General features: G+C 39.0%; 1 protein-coding gene across 6 annotated transcripts; it reads left to right on the top strand.

Moving 5' to 3' along the window:
* The first annotated feature begins 789 nt into the window (after positions 1-789).
* EBAG9 (estrogen receptor binding site associated antigen 9) lies at positions 790-20,675 on the top strand. 6 transcript variants are annotated; one of them, XM_050305921.1, is made up of 8 exons: positions 812-958; positions 7,013-7,188; positions 8,119-8,216; positions 11,512-11,590; positions 11,797-11,955; positions 14,023-14,130; positions 15,181-15,272; positions 20,148-20,675. In XM_050305921.1, the coding sequence occupies exons 3-8, from the start codon at positions 8,134-8,136 to the stop codon at positions 20,266-20,268; spliced, it is 642 nt and encodes a 213-aa protein (XP_050161878.1). In that variant the 5' UTR covers positions 812-958; positions 7,013-7,188; positions 8,119-8,133; the 3' UTR covers positions 20,269-20,675. The 6 variants fall into 6 exon arrangements, with proteins under 6 accessions (XP_050161890.1, XP_050161878.1, XP_050161884.1 ...); XM_050305927.1 differs by lacking the exon at positions 812-958 and adding an exon at positions 1,200-1,350; XM_050305933.1 differs by lacking the exon at positions 7,013-7,188 and having other exon boundaries at positions 790-958.

Below are 20,675 nucleotides of genomic sequence, written 5' to 3'. Positions count from 1 at the left end.
CAGCCAGCCATATCACGCTTGGTTCCTTGTCCCTTTGGGGCCTGTTTCCTGTTGAAGGGTTAGGGAAAGGCAGTCACAGTGTCTGTCAGGACATGGGACTGTATGATGGCAATGCCTTCTCACAAGAGCCATCCCCCTATCATCCATCTCCTCACTGCCGTAACAGAACCCACGGTACAGAGAACAGCAGCAGGTTGGTTGACTGTACTAGCAGAAGAGAAAGGCTTTAAGGGAAGATACTTACACAGTGCAAAGAGAGCTGGGCATCATGGCTTGGAGTTGAAGGGAAATTATACTAGTGCTGCCCTAGAACTGACTAGGCTTCCCTGTGAGAAGGGGACAAAACCTCCCTTTACCTCATTACCGAATGAAACACAAATGGAGGCTTAGAGAGCTCTGGGAAATCTTAGGTTAGATCACTTAACCAGCCGCTAACACGGACAAGCACTTCTTGAACCACCTCGGTGAACAAACTGGGTCAGTGAGACCGCGCCTGTCAGCGGCGTTTGTTTTTTAGTAGCAGCCGAATTTACAACACAGCATCCCGACAACTACATTGGAACCTTTACTGCCACGTGTGCAGCACCTTGACACGGCTAAAGCACAGCATCCTTTGATCGTAGTTCCCCCACGGGACAAAGACCCGACTGGGACTGCCCCGTGGCCCGGCGGCCGCTGTTCCGAGGCATGGGGGAGGCGGGCATGGGGCAGGCGGGCAGGGTGGAGGCCGCCGAGGCAGCCCGGCCCGGCCGCGCTCCGGGATCGGGAGCGAGGGAAGCGGCGCGGCCGGAAGGGGCGGGAGCGTCTCCCGGGTGACGGGGCCGAGATGGCGGCGCGCGAGGCGGCGGCGGAGCGGCGCGCGCCCGGCTCTGGATGAGGGGCGGGCGGAGGCTGCGGGAGCGGCCGCCTCGGCCCCTGGAGCCCCGCGCCCCGCGGCGAGGCCTCCCCGCCGGGGCAGGTGAGCGGGGAGGGTCGGTCCCGGTCCCGGTCCGGCGCCGCCGGGCGCCGCTTCCGCCTTGCCGGGCAGGGGCCCGGCCTGGGCGCGCCGCGGGGCAGAGCCCCGGCCCCGCAGCGCTCTGCCCGCCCTCAGCCCGGCAGCGCCGGGCCCGCGGCCTCTGCCCGCCTGGTCCGGGCCCGTCCGGGGCGGAAAGGGGGAATCTCACGGACTGGGAAGAACGTGGAGTGACGGGCGAGCAGATAGGCAGCGTTTGGGAGCTGGGAGGTTTGGCACCCCGTGTCAAAGGGCGGGGGGCGCACGGCCTGTCAGAGCTGGCAGTGGGACGGCACTGCTTGGCTTTACGTGGTCTGAAACTCCTCATTGTTCACGCTGGCCGGCAGGTTTCGTAAAAGGTAACGTGAAGGTTTCTTAGCACGCTTTTAAAGTTTTGAGAATCTCTAACGGGTCAGAGGAAAATTAAGTGCTACCATCTGACTCCGGTGCTTTCTGCAATAACACTAGAGCCTGGCCTGGTCAGTAGAACGGTGGGGCACTGTGTCGTGGTCGTGAATTCACTGTGTAAGTGCCTTAGGTGCACTAACTAGAAACATTACTTTCATCTAATGGAAAAAGCATAGCTTGCTGCTTTTCTGGAAATACAGATGTGCACTGCAGAAATTTCTTGTAGGCTGTCTTATAGTGTTCGTTCATTGTAAATAGCTGGTTCCTGCCGAGACAAGCGTGTGTTGCAAGGTAATTTTGTGGTAGTAACAAGGAGAATGTGTTAATTTGTTGTCCTTGGCGGTCTATGTAGTTACAGAAAACTTAAGTCCAGGGTGACCAATAATGATGGGAACAGAAATGGGGTCTCTTGAACTCTGGTTCTGTGTCTGAGCACTTTTGCAGTGTTGCGAAGTGAGTTATGTGAGTTACTGCATTATGTGAAAGAGTTGTTGTGAGGGTTGTAGTGTAGTATCATGGGATTGTGTTACTTCAGTCTGTTCTGCATGCTGGTTTTCAGAAGATAGCAGCATAGGTAAAGAATTGTCAAAGAATGACTGTGATCCATCAGTGGACATTAACTTTCTATTTTAACTAATGTTGCCTTGAAGAGTAGAACTTATTCTAATTCAGAACAGAAAGCTTCAAGAGTTCACATTAACAAGATTCGAGCTATATTCTGTTTCTTGGAGAGGAAGAGGTGAGATGTGGTGGTATTACTATAGTAGTTTTATGGCTCTAGGAGTTTAAAAAAGAGTTGAAACTATGTTTTGTATCAGAGTGTTGGGTGTCTAGAATAATTTAGGAATCATCAGCAGCCACCAGTTTTTGCTGCCTTTAGTTAGAGAGACAAAATATTGTCTTGAATTTTGGTGTCTTCTGCAGCTCTTGATAGTCTTGAAATCTCTTGGATTTGAGCACCTTGGATGACTTTCCCTATGATTTATAGGAGTGAGCTTTCATCCCAGCTACCTCAACTGCCTAGTAAGGGTGCTTGTTCTGAAAGTTGGAACTTTATAGTTGAAACAACAGTACCTATTACAGACATATAATTAAATAGAGGAGATGCCTTCTAATCTTCCCTTTGGCTTCTGCTCCTCTGTTTAATGGCATGGTAGCATGGCTTCGAGGTTCAGTCATGCTGTTTATCTACCCATTTATCAAACTCAGTGGTCAAGACTGTGGTAAGTTTTTTTTCCCACCACATTCAGTGTTCCTAATATTATGTTTCTATATAAAGAGAAGGGAAAAAAGGCAAGAAACCAAAGAAAAACCAAACACAGGAAGAGGGAATTTGAACCTCTCATTAGGCTACAGAATCATGGTGACTGTCTTTGAAATGCAGGAGGTGCTGGTTGTGTCTTTCAATACCTGACTGACCGCTGTTCCTGAATCGTTATGTTGCTGTTTTCAAAATACAGAATATCTTGAGCATCTTATAACATACATGATTTGCAGGAGGATTTGTGTGCTTGAAAACAGGGTTTTTAGCTCTATCTACTAATTTTCATGAAATTCTATCTCCCTATAAACCTACTTGCTCATCATCAGATTGACGTGGCCACTTAACTTTTGTAAAATTTCATACAAAATAAACTTTTAAGAAATCCTGTCCTTGCCACTGAAACCTTGCTAGGTTTTTATCAGCTGTTGTAGTGAAAACATAAAAGCACCACTGACCCAGTATGGAGTTTTGGTGCTGACAAATGTTAACACTCCAGGCCATGTTAGTCTTTTGTACTAGGAAATTAACTTCTCCTTTTTACTTTAGAAGGGTGAGGCTTTTTTTTTTTTGGCTCCTTATGTAAATATGTATGTGGAGGGGAACTTTTCAGACAAGTTATTTTTAGTCTTAATTTAGAAGCCATCCTTTGGCTATTTATCTAGCTGTGTTTAATATGGGATAAAGTCACTGATCCTGAGGTGTCTTCATGTTTTCATTCCAGAGTCACAGATGAACTGATGTGAAAGAAAATGTAATCAATTCACAAGGCACTGATAATTCAAGGCAGAAATTGTCTTTCAAAGATGATGATATCTAAAGTAAGCTGCACAAATCAGTTGGCATGGTAGAGGAACAGAGGGGAGCAGAAAGGTGCCGTGTAATGAGTATTTTGACATCTTTTTCACTGAGAGTAGTAGACGAGTTAATTAGGAGAAAAAAAGTTTCTAAAGCAATTTTAATGCCACAAAGTGACTTTATTTTAGAATTAGATTTTGTCCGTTGAAATACTGTATAAGTGGTATTTGTGTGTACAGTTAGATACGAAAGAGGAAGTGCTTCTCCAGGTGACGGTGTGCTCATTGTACAGTGATGGTGATGAGAGCTTTGCTCATTGCACCATAGTTGACTAACCAGTCCATCTGAGTAAGGACTGTGCTGGCCACTTCCAGTGAAATCAGAGGTGCCAGGAGTTCTCTTGAGGCCACTGCTGCAAGCTGAAAGCACTATAAAAATGTTTCAGTTCAATAAACTTCTGAACTTTCCTTCTCTTCCTTCTATTTCCTTTATGGATCCATAAAATGTATAAGTTGCCTCATTCCTCTGGCTTGGCTCTAAAGTGTTTAACATCTTGCTGCTGCTGTCCTTTGAATCTTTTCTGTGTTCATCTTCCATGTGAGCAACTGCTGTGACTTTTTACCAGTGGAAGGCAGGACAAGCTGAATAAGTCAAACTCCAGCTAAATTTGGCATCTGTTACAAAATTGCTTAGTTGACTGCTAGTATTAGTTTAATTAGGATTCATGTCTTGATTTATTTGCTTATTTATGTCTGTTGTAAAGAAAGTTCATTTGACAGTAAGTCTGATAAATGTAATACATTAGAAGCAATTTCAATAGTGAGAGAAGGAAATCTCTAACCTGTTTTATAAATGGGGAGCAGAGGCATGATGTGTGATATACAGAAGGTTGTATCAGGCTGACAGACAACTCTTATCAGATTTTCCAAATTTTAGTCCAGTGTTTCACCTTTGCCTCTATCTGTTAAGGAATGTGTTAGGATTCTTGCTTCAGCACTGCCACTTTGTACAATGTCTCTGTCATCCTGTGTCATAGTTAATTGCTCAGGCAGTTGTAATTCCTTTAGTGATTCTTTATCAAGGAAAGGTTTAAGAGAAGAAAAGAAAGACAGAATGTCGTGGCCCTGCCATTTAGCATTACACTGTTCAGTATTTTTTCCCATTCATGAGAAAGGAAAGGTACATGCCTGTGCTTCTTTCCAGTGTCTGAGAAGGATGGACAAGAAAAGAACGAAAAGCTTATTTCACATAAGAAGTTTAATGTAACAGTATCAGGTGAATAAGATTTGCAGTGAACTGAGGAAAATTAAGGTTCTTTGTACATCTGTATTCATTCAGCTACTTCAGAATATAAAATTGCTTACCTTTGAGAAATTTAATTACCTTAAAAAAAATCCCAAACACAAAAAACCCCAACCCCAAAAGCCACCAAACAAAACTCAAAACCTAAAGGTTTAAGCTTTATCTTTTTGGGTAGTGCTGTCCTTAGAGCAACAATGCACATGTTTCAGGTTAAGTTTCAGACACAGAGGATAATGTTTGACCTGTCCTTCTCTTGAGACAATCATTGGGTCAAGATTGTGTTCCAAACAGCTTTTAGCATATTGCTAAAATTAATGCAAATATACTGGTTCATATCTTAATTAGCAGTATAAAAACTAATGTAATATTACTGTGGTTATGTGATAGCATATTGTTGCCAAAACTCTGGTTGTGCATCCGACAATTTCTAGTTTACAGAGCTTAATTGGGAAGACTGCAGTCAACATTCAGAGAAGAGGTAGACAAAACAGTGCTTGCTGTCTTGAATCATAGAATCATTAAGGTTGGAAAAGACCTCTAAGACCATCAAGTCCCACCTTTGAAGGGCCTAGTTCTGCCACAGTTGAAGTGAAATGCAGCTCTAACACAAATATGTTAAGTGGCTGTTTGTGTCTTATCGTAACTGTGAAATCTTTGTGTGATACTTGAAAAGTGGAGAGGCACAAGTTATCTGATTGTTGTGGGGAATGACAGTACTTATTGAACCCTGCCAAACAGGCATGCTGGTGATATTGGATGCAGTCACTCATGTATAGGAATGACCTGGGAAATGGATTAAAATGGATTAACTTCTGGTAGCTAATTTCTTGTCAACATTGGATCTCACAAGTCTGCAAGCCAGACTTCTTGTGGATTCTGTTGTGTTTTTCTCAGTTGTTTAACTTTATATTGAGAATAAATATAAAACAGAGTGTGCAATTTAATAAATGAAAAAAAAGAGATGAGTTGAAAAACTGGGCTTATAAATACGTATGCATACATATAAACATATATATGTGTGTATATATATATATGTCATTGACACACCTGAAGGTTTTTTGGTTTTAGTTTTGTACTTAGTAACCTTCCTAGTTCTTTGACTTGCAGCATAAATAATATTGAGTCTGCAGAGGTTTTTGAGTAATGGTTTCTTCCTAAAACAACCTTTTCAATCAGTAGTTTGTTTTGGTTTGGTTTTTGGTTGTGGTTTTTTGTTGTTGTTGTTTGTTTGTTTGTTTGTTTTGTTTTTTTGTGTGTTTTTTTTGTGTGTGTTTTTGTGTTTTTTTAATTTAGTATCTGTCTGTACTGTCCAGTGTGGCAGTTAGGTGGTGTAAACAGGGTAAGATGACTTTACTCTTTCAAATATTGAGTACTATTCTATTCCTTGTCTCTTGCCCTTCGAGCTGGTAGAAGAGTGAATTCTGCTTGAGTGGAGTGAGCTTCTAAACAAGCTTCCTTTCAGAAAAGATGTACCTTTATTCTCTTTCAGCAGGTCACCTGCTCTTCGTGCCAGGTAGATAGCTTCTAGCTGTCTCTTCTAAAAATAGTATTTTCTTTCACCAATTCAGTGTTAGTTTGCAATAATTTCTACTCTTAGAATAGAAAACTTTCCATCTAATTACTATCCTCTCTGTTTTCACTAACTTATGTTATTTCTGAATCCTTCAAATTCTTGACTGATGCATTCTTTATCATCTAGATATTGTCAACATTGCTCATTCTGGAAGGTAAGGAAGTGCTTGATCACAATATGAAATGATGGTCCAGTCTTTTAAACTAAAAGCTAAATGTGTTGGGTGGTGTCTGTTCTTGCTTCTTTGTGGGAAGTCTGACTGCTTCCTATTTCTGTCAGATGAAGAGCCAACCCACTACTGTATCAAGTTCTCTGCATTTTTAAGTCTCCCATGAAATGAAATAAGACAACACTAATGTTGAAGTAGAGTTGACGTGTCCTGTGAGGCCTTTCTCCTGAGCTACAGCTCAGTGGTGTGGTCTGTAATTTGGTGGTTACTTACTGACTTAACCTTCCACTTTGCAGTAAAAGGACCTGTTTGTTTAATAGCCATCCAGTATGATTTTTCAGTAGCAGAAATTCCTGTTCTGGACTATATGTGAAGCAATATTTCCACTACTATATTACTTCAGTGTTTAATAGTAGTTACATTATGTAGCAAATGAGCACCAATAAAGATAAATCTATGCTCCGTGAAGCTCACAAATCCCATTATGTACCTTTTTAATAAAATCCTCAGGACAGTATTGGAGCAGCCTACCTAATGATCCACCTTCCTGACTCTTCCTAACTTAAAGCCTGGAGTATAAAAAGTGATTTAAATGCCATAGCATATTTGAAATCAAGCTGCCCTTCCATGGAATACTCATGGCCTGAGGAAAATGTCACAGGGCTGCCTTCTCTTCTCACCAGGAGGTATGTTAAACTTGCAGCAGAAAATGTTGTTACAAGTGTAGATGTACATAATGAAAAGCTATTTGTGAAGCCTAACCTCTTATTCTTTACTCTGAAATGTTCACCTGTAGAAGAGAGAAAAGGGATCCTTGAATTACAGCAGATTATTCTGAGTCAGTCTGTACCAATTGGAGGTCATCTGTTGGAATGATGTGATATACTGAGTATGAATTCCCTAGATTATGAAATTGTCACTGAAAAATAGCTACCAACAGGAGTGGCTTCAGCCTAAGATTTTTTTCATGGCTGGGTTTGCTATCATGATCCAGTCTGGCACAGAAATACTAATAGGTCTGGGGGTCAACTGGTGCTATAGTGCACACAAATGAACAGTCTTTCTTTGATGATGATTTTTCAGTGACACTGATTCTAAAATAAACATTGTTTATTGTCATCATACATTTCCATCAAAATGGAAAGTAAATTTAAACAGCCAATTTTGGGGTTTGACTTAATGACTAAATTTATAATTTGTACGTGCAAGACATGCTCAAGCAAGCGTGAGCTTCATGAGCTTCTCTCTGATGCTTATTCTGTTCTCCTGTCATTGCCATTGTTCAGTGTCACTGGCAGTGTCTGAAACAGATCAGCTGTGCTGTCACTGCAACTGGTTGCCTGCATTCCCCTTTAAAAATGTCTCTAACTATGACTTTCTCTATGATTATGTGCTGTTTCTTTAAAGGCCATATATATTAGATACCTTCTATTATTTACATCAGTGAAATGCCCTCATAGTAGGCAGGTTGCATCTTTGTTCCAGGTACCTCCTCTCTTTCCTTGCATTAATACAGTTTCACAGAATGCTCCTTGCTTAGCAGCAACTAAAGTAGTTGGCTTTAAGAACTGTATAAAGATGTATAATCCTCTGCATCTAACTTTTTTCTTTTGCAGGAAGGGTTTCTCACCATGGCCATAACACAGTTTCGACTCTTTAAAGTCTGTACTTGCCTGGCAGCAGTGCTTTCTTTCATTAAAAAGTTAATATGCAGGTAAACATGTCTTATTTAATTTGGTTGCATTTTCTTTTTCAACTGCAGGTTCTTGCACTTCTTTCCTTCACCCAGCGCCCACCCACCAATTTTTCCACTTCTGATTTTACTTATTGCAAAACAGTCAAGACAGATGAAAACTAAATCACATTAATTCTTTAATTTGTGTATTCAGAGTTCCAAAAGTCTGTGTAGTGCATTTGTGAGTGTATTTTGTTGTGATAGCTGAATGAGGTTTTCTAAACAACTATGACAGGGTTTTAAAATTACCTTTTAAAACTATTCCATGACAAACTAGAAGAAAAGCTGTTCAGTTAATGGCAACATCCACCATCATGCAGTTGACTTTCACTGTAAATATTAGCAATTCTCATCCTGCTTTGTCAAAAACTAGTTGCCTGAGACTTCAGATTCTTCTCCCTATTGAAAATTCTTTCAAAAGTTTGGAGGACAGTGATGGAATCTCAGGGAAACTGAGTTTGGTTTTTTTTTTTTCTTTAATGGTAAATAATGACTTATTTTTTGCTTAATCTTGTAAGTCATATATAGTGTTCTTTTGAGTTGTAGACCTGTGAATGCAGCAGTGTAATACTTAAAAACATTCTCAAAATCCTCAGGAGTTACAGTTGTGTAGTAGTAGAGTTGAGTAGTACAGTAGCAGAGCACCTGAGGCAGATCTTGGCACTGTGCTGTCCTATGAACTACTCTGCTTCTTGCCACTCTGGCAGCACATTGTTTTACTTAAACAAATAGCAATCTGGAGAAATGCATTCTCCTCTTGTGTATGATGATGACAACTTTACCAGTGAGGTTAAAGCATATGCAGAGCATGTGGTAGACAGAAAATAACTGTTTATTTCCTCTTCACCTTTACTTGTTCCAAGAAGAAGGGGAAACTCTCAACTTGACAGATCTAGTGAAGCTTTAGAAAGATACATTTTAATGCTGCATATAACTATATGAATGTCAACCTTAGTTCTGTGATTTGAATCCCAAATTAAATTAAGAATACTTGCTGTTCAAGTTCTGAAAGAAGTCAAAACACTGAGTTGATAACTTCTATATTAAATGGGCTACTCATTTCTCTACATGTTAAGTTAGTTTTTATAAGCAGATAATTGTTTTGTAGATGTAATGACAGTATTTTCATAGTTTTTTCAAATTCTGAATGAACTAAAACCTTGAAATGAACAGCTGAGAAACTGTTTTGGAGTAAAAAAAAAGTAGAAAACCTCTAATTTTGTGAATAGCATTTAGTTGAAGGAATGAAAATTTAAAATCTTTCACATAAGCAAGTCAGTGAATCAAATGAATTCAGTTCATTAACTACTGATGCTTATCCTGTTTACTGTCAGCTGCAAAGTGTAGCTTGATAAATTTTGTGTTCCTGTAATGCATCCCTGCAAATGTGTATGCCTGATAACCAAACCAGCAAATGTGATTTAATTAAATCTGCATCCTAATTCAGTGGATATGAGCTCGTACTTACTTAGATTATACAAGTGCTTGTAGAGATTGTGCATCTTCCTAGTAAGTGTAGAGCCTACATATAGCATTAGTCATCTCTCTAGTGAAATCTTCTTTTGATAAACAACAGCCTGCCTGAATCCAGTTTCCAGGAAATAAAAGGTATAAGTATAAAAAGAGATGAAACTTCCTTCTGTTTAAACTCTCTAGTTACTTCCTCCAGCTGACAAATGTGGATGTTGCTGATTAGTAAGGAGAAACAAACCCAAGAATTCTTGAGGCATTTGATACTCAGTGATCAATATCTGTCTAATGATGGTTGTGAAGCAGCTGTTCCTATAAGCATCTTGTTCCCTGTGTAGAAGTAGAGATAAGTAGCCTTTCCTCAGTACTGCTCTGTGTAGCATGTTCTTTCCCATGTTGCATGACAAAAGCTTTCCTCCTACCTTCAGCCTTGTTAGTGTAATCATTTTGACTAGATGAATGTTTGTTACAGGCCACTTGCTGGAATCTTCTAGTTCATATAAACAGAGAAATACATGTAAGTGCAAAGTGATGGCTTAGAATAGTATTAAAGATATGTATGTTGTACTGGTCTGGAGGAGGATGCTTTCAAGCTTGAGTTTCCTTTAGAGATGTCACCTAAATCTAGTCAATCAAAACTCTACCAGAAGTGTTTAAGGAAACAATGTTTTCACCTTTACTCTTAAACTCTGTTGCTTTGCAGCTTAAAGGAACAGCTGATAAAAGGGTTGGAGTGAATTATATAAAACTTGAAAGTTTGATGATAGCACCTGATCTTTCCTAAGGAGGAATCTATTGGGCCTAAAGTAGAAAAAATACATCTAGTCACTTACCAGCTTACAGAGAGGTGATTTTACAAGCAATTCAGCTAGTCTGAGTAGATGGTACTATGTTCTATAATATTAAAACTAATGGATAGAAACTACAAATTGAAGTTTCCCAGTTTTATTCTCATCAGTAGTAAGAAACAAAATGTAACTTTTCCAAGCTGCATACGGTCAATTACATGTCTCTTTTGCTACAGGAGCTTAAACTCCTTGGGGAAAGCATTAGTGTAAGCCATAATTTCATTCTCTTGTGTTGTAAGGTTTTAAAATATAGTGAATGGCAGCTAGGAATGTTTTAATTATTATTTTGATGTTTGAATACTGCCATTAAGTAAATATCTAGCTGGTTTATCTGCAAAGCATTAGTGTTTGGTTTCAATTAAAATTATTTGATATCGTTGCTGAAATGCATTGAAACAGTATTCGTTTAGTAAAGGCATGAATTGGACAAAAGCTGTTGACTTGCATAGTCTTGTGTTATCTCTGTTTAGACTTTGAAGCTCAAAGTACTTTAGAAGGGCTTTCAAATCAAGCATCTCAGAAAGTGATTTGTTAGTCACAGCTTAACATCCAAGACAAATAGAAAACTTTCCCAGTGTACAGTAGAAATAGTTCTTTGACAAATGTATGTCGCTAGTGCTTGCTTTATAAGCACTGACAATCTAAAAATTGTAACTGACTTATGCAAATAATTGAGTTATTTTGTCCATTTTTGTATTTCTCAGAAGTATGTCTCCTCTGTTTCCACTGCAGTTAGAAAAGTAAATTGCACACATGAACACCACTTTAAATTCATGATAAAATTCCTTTGTTTAGCGGACTTTTACAGACAGTAGTTAATACTAAGGTAATTGAAGCACTAAATGTTTTAGCCATGACTGTTTTCAGTAGTGCTATTCTCAGACTTCCTTTTTGTTTTTTTTAAACTTAGTGCTCATGTTTTCAGAGCTTGGAGGAATCCTACATTTTTCTTTCAGGTCTGGAAGAGGGCGAAAGTTAAGTGGAGACCAAATAACTTTGCCAACCACAGTGGATTATTCATCTGTTCCTAAACAGGTAATTGTTAAAGTGGTAGGTGATATAATAGATAATCCCTTAACAAAGTGATTATAGCAGTCCTAGAACAGCGTTGGTATACTCCCAAGGAAGATATCATACTATTATATATGCTGTATAATATTAAGTATATATCTTAGCAAGATATAAAAAGACAAGTTTTTACTTGCAGATAGTATTAACTTGTACCATATACTTCTATTCAGCCAGAAGTAGAAGACTGGTCTTCATGGGATGAAGATGCACCTACCAGTGTCAAGATTGAAGGTGGAAATGGTAATGTGGCTGCTCAGCAAAATCCTTTGGAACAAATGGAACCTGATTATTTCAAAGATATGACACCAACTATAAGAAAAACTCAAAAAGTAAGTATTGCACTTTCAACTATACTTATGGAGGGTTTTCCTTGCTTTAAAGTAGGCTGTAAGTAAATCAACGTATAGAACGTACTTGTTAGTAAAATTAAGCTGCCCTGTTGAATTGAGAACAGATGCTTGTGTGTAGTCTAACACGTCCAGTTAAAAATGCTGACTCTTTGAGATTTTAACGAATGTGATGCTATTTCATGTTTTCATCTTTAGTCTTAATGTTAGTCGAAACTTAGGAATAGCTTCATAGTCTGAAGGTCCTGGGAAGTATAGTGCGAGAACCTCTAGTCACTTTAATTGTGATAGTGGAACATTGCACTAAGGTGCTTGTGCTTATACCCTTCCATTATTTGAACAGAGACATTCCATGTCCTGGTCTGCTGAGGTCTGAGAGAGCAAACTGCAGTTTCAGAAAACAATAGTTACTTGTTTAACCAAGTTATACTGGGAGGCTGGAATTAGGGGACTGGTATGTCAAAATAGCTTGCTCTTGAAATATTCATTTCTATTATGGAGACAAGACAGAAGGTCATATCTACAGGAGCATCAACATTGTAAATAAATGCTGATTAAACTTCTGGTAATTGCAAGTTTTATTTGTATGTGCAAATCTCTCAGCTGGTTACTTAACAGGTCTTTGAGTCAATTGGAAAATCTCACAACAAAGGCTGTCAAGTACTGGAACAGGTTACTAGAGAGGTTGTGCAGGCTCCATCTCTGAAAGTTTTCAAGCCCTAAGTGGATAAGCCCCGACTACTTTCATCAGCCTCTGAGCTGACAGTGCTTCGAGGAAGAGGTTGAATTACAGAACTCCTGAGGCACCTTCCAACCTGCATCTCCCTGTGTACCTATGATCTGGAGGTGATACTGTTATCAGTTTTCTGTACATTCAGGATCTGCAGTATTCTGCGGACTAAATTCTTCTAATGAATGATTTTGATCTCCCAAAATCTGAGGGGCAGAGGAGGACTGAGGAGATTTCTCCTTTACATCTACTGACATTTTTTGCCTAATAGGATGAATGACCTTCAGGTTCAGAACAAAACTGGAGAAGAGTCCATGCTGTTTGAGTCCTGTATGCTGTGTTTATTTTAAGTATATCTCTAGGGATGACTACAGGCACTGTAAAGAACATTCCTGTTAACTTGGCCTACTTAGTACCCTAAGATATGCATTTATGTTTGTATTTCCACCAAATATTGCCTCAGTATAAACCCCAAGATTTGAGCTAGAATCTACTCATGTTACCACTCATCTACACTCACCTATTTGGAAATGGAACTTCAGTCAAATAATGGATTCTGTCATTGCTAAATAAGACTGTCTAGTCCTGTTTCCTTTCTTGCATTGGTACTAGCATTTGTACAGTCAGTGGAACTGTGAATCTGCCTCACTGGGAAACAGCAGAGACTTAAAGTGGGCTAAATGAGGTTACTTTATGACTTGAGGTCAAGACAAGGGAGGGAAATGTGATCTTAGCAAGCAACCATGTTAAATTTGCTAATACACTTTCTGGGAGAATCACTAGTGCATGTTTTTCAGCCAAACCAGTATGGAACTTTACTAGCTGGTATGATAGAGAATGACTTTGCAGCTATTGAAACTGTCTGCACAGATATCCTGTGGAAGCAGCTGGGAGAGCTCACACTGCAGTGAAGTGCAGCAGTGCAGACAGCACTGCCCTCAAGAGTAGTATCTTACAGTGACCTATCACAGAAGCAGGATTCCTCCAAGGAATATGTCATATAGTTGGTAGCTTTCATGAGTAGTAGGAGATGTGGCTATTTGATCTGTAATTCTTTGTGCCCATTCTCTGTCTTGATAGAGTCATAGGTTTCCATGTGACTAAAGAAGGAGCTAATGTAGGGAGGGGGAGTTCTTACCTTTTGCATCTTTCACTTATCAGTTCATTTGGCTGTACAGCTTCCAGGACCTGACCAGGTTTGAGACACAGTGTGGTATTGTGTACCTGTGCCTTCACAGGCACAGAGTTACATGATCACCAAGGAGTCTCTGTAGAGTTTTGATTTACCACTTGTTGTTCCTGTTTTTGAATATTTTCAGATAGTTATTAAAAAACGAGAGCCTTTAAATTTTGGGATTCCAGAGGGAAACACAGGATTCTCCAGCAGATTAGCAGCTACACAAGATATTCCTTTTATTCACCAGTCTGTAAGTATGCTCTAAGTATTGATCTTGTATTTGATGGTTAAATGACTGTTCTGTAGGGGAAGGAATAGTCTATCTAAGGTATGCATTGTGGAGAGTAAGAAGAATAGTTGTGGAATAATGTAAATTGTTTTAAAATTGAGTATTTGGTTCAAAGAATGAAGTAGTTAGTCTAATTTTAACTAATATGTTCTACTGAGAAACTCAACTGATAAAACGGTAAGAAACTTCCATGCACTTCTCTGCTTGCAAATCTGCTGAAGCAATGAACTGTAGGGTTTTTTGGTTCTAACCAGTAAGTTACTAACAAAAGAGTGGATAACTTTTCTGAAAGCCTCTTGTGTTGCCTTTGTTTTATCTTATCTTGGACCCAGTTTTAACTTTCTGCTCTTCCCTTTCTTTAGGGATTGTAATCTAACAGTCTCCTAATTTTTGCTTTTTAGCCTTTGAAAACATAGTGTAGTTACCTGTCAGCATGACCATTTAGAAGGAGATGCTTTCCCACCCTTGCCATCTTTAACAGTGTTTCTGCTTTAATTAGCATAGTGCAGAAAGGGTCTAGGCAGGAATGTTTGTAGGCAGGATGGTTGTACCAATCCTGCCTACAATCCTACTTACAATCCCTGTCCATAATGAAAATAGTTCAGGAAAGGAACTAAAAGCATCACTCAGCTGATATTGGGCATACTAACATATGGATGTACAGGTTGGTTTGTCCATGCAGCTTCCAGAAATCTTTTACTCTATCTACTCATTTAATCTGCTCAATTTATCTTCCTCTTCCCAAAAACGCACTCCAGTACTTCCTTTCTGCCTTTGTCCAAAAACCCCTTTGACAACTAGAAAAACTCACCATTAGAGCAGAAAAAAAGACAGTAATAGACAATTAATAGACAGTAAGTTGAGAAGCACTGCCATATCTTAAATACTTCTGTAAATCTGAAGCACTAAGGTTAAAAATAGATGTTAAGGAAACTTTCCTGTCTGACCATCCAGGAACCACACCAGTGCTTTTTCTTTTTCCATGTGCTTAGAGCTTCTCTTTTGTTTCAGCCTGAACTGGGAGACTTGGATACTTGGCAAGAAAATACTAATGCCTGGGAAGAAGAGGAAGATGCTGCCTGGCAGGCAGAAGAAGTTCTTAGGTAAGTGAAACTGATGTGACACATGTAAAAGAATCAAATTTGTTTGCCTATTTAACACCTTTCTGGTAAGTGCTAAGAATTGTTAAACACTTCTTAAGACAAATTATTTTTGTGCATCTAATCTCTATGTAACTGGTAGCTGGCAGAAGACATTTGGATTTAATCATTTTAGTGGATGTGATAGAAGGGGAAATCTGAGAATCACTGGAACATTGCAACAACACATTAACACGTGCACACGCACCTGCGCACTAAAAAACAGCCCAAAGATGCCTCACCAATCCCAGTGACTTATTATGTAAAAATAACACATTTGAACTTGGTTAAGTAAAATACCACTTGATATGCTTATAGAAAGGATCATAACCATGTGCTTAAAGTAAAAGTAGTTCAGGATAAAAGATGAAGTACTAAGTATATTCTTGGAATCCTTGTAAGAGCTATGCTTTTCTAACTAACTTTACTAAACTAGCTGATAAGGCTGAATGAAAAATCAAAGTTTTGCACAAAGTTAGAGTGAGTACTTCATCTGTTTATGTTCTTTTTTTTCCCTTTTAAGAAGACACAGAAGGAGTATGGAGATTAAAGAGCTGCAAATTGAGCTTAAGTTAATCACACACAGTGATTTCACTTTGCAGTGACTTAGGGTTTTATCAAACTTGTATTGGTTGCTTCATCATCAGGTAACCAGCCTCAGATAGCTGCAGCTACCTAGACTGTTCTCATTTTACTCACAAAATCTCAAGTACATGGCTTCAGCAGTCCAATAGTGATAATATGAAATAAATACATGATATATTCAAAAATCATTCTAGAACTGTGAATCTTTAAAGAAAAAAAGATATCTTTGGGGAAAAAAAAAAGAATTCCAATCAACTATTTATTTTAATGTTTGAAAAATTTACTTTTTTCAGTCTGTGAAATAAGATGAGGGAATTCACCAGCACACTTTCAATGCAATATTCATAAATGTTTCTATTTAGTGTCTCTGTCAGCCTTGCTCTGCAGCAGCTTAGCACGTGAGAATAAGATTATACTGCAAGTATTTTTGTAAACTTAAGCATTTATGTGTACATTCTGGTCAATATATTGGTTTTTTTAACTTCGGTACTGTTTCAGTCTTGTCTTTTGGTAATGCATAACAGAAGGACAAGCCTTGGGATATGAATGATGTGTCTTTAGGCTGGTTTTGTTCCAAGGATAGTAGTTTTTCCCGTAAAAAATAACAATAGGCTCAGTAAGATCTTTAATCTCTGAAGTGCAGTCTACTGAGACTTAAATGAATGACAATGAAAAATGCTGCTCTTTTTGAACTGAGAAGTAAGACAACTACTTTTGCTAACTGCAGAGGCTGCATAGTACTTTACTTAACCCTTGTCACATTTCATTACAGATGTTTTTAGGACTACCAAAAGTAGCATTCAAACTTGGGGCTTGTCCTATACAAATTAACTACTAAAATTACCTGGTGTAGGTACATGCCAGTTTGTCTCTGGAGTGTAAAATTTGTGCAGTGGATATTTCCAGATAGTCAAAAGTACATTGTCTGCCAACTGTCAAGTTCGTACTCTAGAATACTTTTAGGAAAAGAGATCTCTTATGTGGAAATAGCAGTGGGGTTTTCCCCAAACCTTCATTTTTCAAAATGTCATGTTATTTGGTTGAAGCTACTATAAAGATTTCATCCTGTAATCTTTACTATTGAAAGGCTTCAGCTCAAGTTATTAATTTTGATGAAATTTCTTCCCGGCCCCACTAAAAAGTATCAAACTTTACTTTTTATAGAAGGGATGTGTGTCTAAATATTTCCAGTAACTAGAACATGACTGGAACTGTAGCTGTCTCTGTGGCAAACCACTTGGCTACCTCAGTACAACTGGTCATTGTGTAAGCTGTATCCCAGCTGCGTGAAGTAAAACTTTTGTTTTATTCATGACATGCAAATGGCAATGTTTATCTGCAAATGAGCAAAGTGCTGGCTCATTTTTAGCAAGATTGATAGGAAATACCTGCTGGGTTTACAGTTTCTCTTGCAGGAGAAATCTGTGATATATTTAACATCTGATATTCACATGAAACTTTAGTATAGTACTTGACAGGCCTGGCTCTGTTTTTGACAGACTGTAGTAAGGAAGTGGTATGGAGTCCCCTCTTAATGCTGGTCTACAAAATGATCTGAAGATCCCATGGCCTCTCTGGTGACTTAGTGCACAGGGATAACAGTTGAAAGAAGCATGGATAAGATTTCAGACTACTAAATGGAGGAGAGAGTCCTCCTAATATTCCAGAGTGTTCTTGCTGACTGTACTCCAGTGGTGCTTTTTGAGAATTAAATGAGTGTCCAGAAAAAGTGAAGGTCTCCCTCAGCCAGCTGCATCTGGGTACCTGTTGGTGCTCAGTTAGTGTTTAGAAGTATCTTAAGACTAGAATAATTTTTGTGTAGTAGTGGAGTGCTGATCAATCATGGAAAAATGGGCTGTGGCCTGCTAAATAGCAGAGAAGACTGTATCCTGTGGCCTCTGGTGACTCAGTGCATAAACATAACAGTTGAAATATGCATGTACAATAAGCCAAATGCTCCCTGGAATCAAATCATGCAGAAAGGCAGTGCTGAGGGTTAGGCTACTAATGCCTGAGAACTTCCTGTAGGTTCCCCCCCTCCCCTGCCCCCCTATCCAGCAGATTCTGGGCTGGGATGCACTAAAATTTTCCAGTCAGTGATGAATCAGTGTAGCAAATGATAAACTGGATTTTTAGTTAATTTGAGTTAGTTGGAACTTGGTTTCTTCTGCAAATTTTAGATACCTATCTACAACTTAAGACTTTCTATTACCAATGAAGATTTTTTTTACCCAGTGGGAACAGTTAAGCTAGTGCATTTTTTGTTTATAGTATCTACTTGTGTATATTTTTCTGTGATCAGTTGCTCTGTCCAAGGTGACATGAAAGGTCTCTCTCATTTGGGTGTCACCGAATACAATTTCTTGGCCTGTAGAGGGCGTGGAGCCACCGCTGCGTCAGCGCGGGGAGAGAAACCGGAGCTGCCGTGATCAGCGGCACTGCTTAATGCACGCCTCGTGTGGCTTTCTGAAACTACTGTCTCTACAGACTGGCTGGTGCACAAAGCAGTTCTTTCCCTCTGCATCAGTTCACAGGAGTGGGGAATATAAGAAAATCTGCTACTGTAAAGGGACAAATATTATTACTCTGACTGACAGCAACACTGTCAACTATCCAGCTTTTGGGTAGAATGTAAATAGTGGGTGATGACCTCAAAAAACCCCAAAGCTTTTGAGCTGCTGTTAACTTGGGAGGTAGATCCTGATGTGAATGACTATTTTCATTCTTCCATGACTGACAGCAGAACAACTTAGTAGAGTCTTCTAACCATTAATAATCAATCAAGGGAAAAAAAGTATTAAATAAGTGCAGTCTCTCTCCTGCTAAATACAAAGATAGTATGTAGACTTTGTACCTCAGATATTTCGAAGTTTTGTGTGCCCAGTTTGTCCATAGTTGGAATCTACCAGAGAAGGTTGCTTTAGGTGATGATACTTTTTAACTCTGTATGTTTTACTAAGTGGATGTGCTCAGGTAATTTAGATACATTTAAATTTAACTCCCTCATCAATTAGAATTCTTTATTATCTTTTTATAAGCAGTTCTTTATTCTTACTAAAACTGTGTTAAATGTCACCTTTTCAAGTTAATGAAACTTCATTTTTAAAGTTCTCTTGCAAGCAATTTAGGAATTTTTTCCGTGTCTAATAAACTGAATCCAAAGTAGGAGTGACCTACTTAGACAATACAGGAGAGAACTGCAGTGTGTCACTTGGAGTATGGATCCAGTTGTTGGTCCTGAACCACTCAATAATGTGTTGTAGCTGAAGCAGGGGAATAAAATGAGTGAATTTTTCTGGTGTTCTTTCTTTCTTTGCTGTAGTCAGCTATGTATTTGTTGAAATTGAAAGACAGATTCTTTGAGCTAAGAGAGTGATGTCTGGAGCTTTATAACAATTATAAGAAACAATGCTAAAAGGATACCCAACTGAAGACTTTTTTTTTTTATTTTTTTTCCATAAAGACTCTTGTTTATATTTGTAGCAGACAGAAGTCTCAGTAAGAGACAATACAGATCTTCAACTCCTGGTGGGGAGTATTAAAAGTTACCATCTCATCTGATCATGACAGAAATGTTTGCAGTACTTGCATTACAAAGGGGGTCACTACTGATGCTTCTGCTGAGGAAAAGGGGGGACACAAGTCAGTGTTCTAGACAAGTCAAACTGGTTTGGTCTGAATTTGAAAAGATAGGTGCTCTTGCTACTGAAAGCATTACACAGATTTTTGTTTTTTGCATTAGTCCTTATAACTGTCCTAAACTCTCACTGATTCACTTTGAGAATTTAGTGGCTTTTAGATTGCTAAATAATTGAACGAATATTACTACCCAAGACTAGATTGGATTAGACTGGATATTAGGAGAAGGTTTTCACCCAGAGGGTGTTTGGGCACTAGAACAGGCTTCCCAGGAAAGTGGTCACAGCACCAAGCCTGACAGAGTTCAAGAAGCATTTGGACAATACTCTCAGGTACAGGGTGTAACTCTTGGTGGTGTGCTGTGCAGGGCCAGGAGTTGGACTTTGATGATCCTTGTGGGAACCTTCCAACTCAGGGTATTTCATGTTTTTAGATTAATTTGAAAAGAGGACTTCAGCACAATAAAAAAGTAAGTCTTCTGAGCCTAACAACAGTAGTCTGAAGATCTGTTTTTATTAGTTATAATAAACTATGTATTAGCAGGAACTTAAGGTATGACCATGCTGAAAAATTGAATTCCTATTTTTTAGCAATTCATGTTTTCTTTAATTGCAGGCAACAGAAGATAGCAGAAAGGGAAAAAAGAGCAGCAGAACAACAGCGAAAGAAAATGGAGAAAGAGGCACAAAGGCTAATGAAAAAGGAACAAAACAAAATTGGTGTAAAACTGTCCTAACAGAAACCAGGCATCAGTGGCAGTGTTGGTGAAAAGAGAATTTCAACTCTACAACATACATATGGGTATTGATTTAACTATTTATAGACTTCAACGCAGTGCTTGGTTTCAGTGCATTCTTCAGGTCATCTTGGAAGCCAGGACTTTCCCAAAATATCTTGAACTACTAGTACATGGTTCTTAAAGGAGAAAAACCCCACAGAAAATCATGCCTTGATGGAATGTTTCCTGCAATAGTTCTATTCCAGCACCCTTCCTTGGAGCAAAAGTGATTGACAAGGATGTTGATTGAAAAACACTTAATGAACAGCTCAAGCCTAGGGAAAAGAATGTAAATATTGAGTGGTGGGAAATCTACTGTATTGTCTGTGCTTACCTGAAACATGTAATTAAACAGTTTTAAAGAA

This window comes from Myiozetetes cayanensis, unplaced genomic scaffold, assembly GCF_022539395.1.
Source record: "Myiozetetes cayanensis isolate MyiCay16 unplaced genomic scaffold, myiCay2020 scf1, whole genome shotgun sequence".
NCBI lineage: Eukaryota > Metazoa > Chordata > Aves > Passeriformes > Tyrannidae > Myiozetetes > Myiozetetes cayanensis.
This window is presented reverse-complemented; position numbering and strand designations above follow the sequence as displayed.

Excerpts from the sequence above, each read along its gene's own strand:
- EBAG9 (XM_050305933.1), top strand. The coding sequence starts at position 8,134 with ATGGCCATAACACAGTTTCGACTCTTTAAAGTCTGTACTTGCCTGGCA. Across the intron at positions 8,217-11,511 it reads ATTAAAAAGTTAATATGCAG|GTCTGGAAGAGGGCGAAAGT; the intron begins GTAAACATGTCT and ends TTTTTCTTTCAG. Across the intron at positions 11,591-11,796 it reads ATTCATCTGTTCCTAAACAG|CCAGAAGTAGAAGACTGGTC; the intron begins GTAATTGTTAAA and ends ACTTCTATTCAG.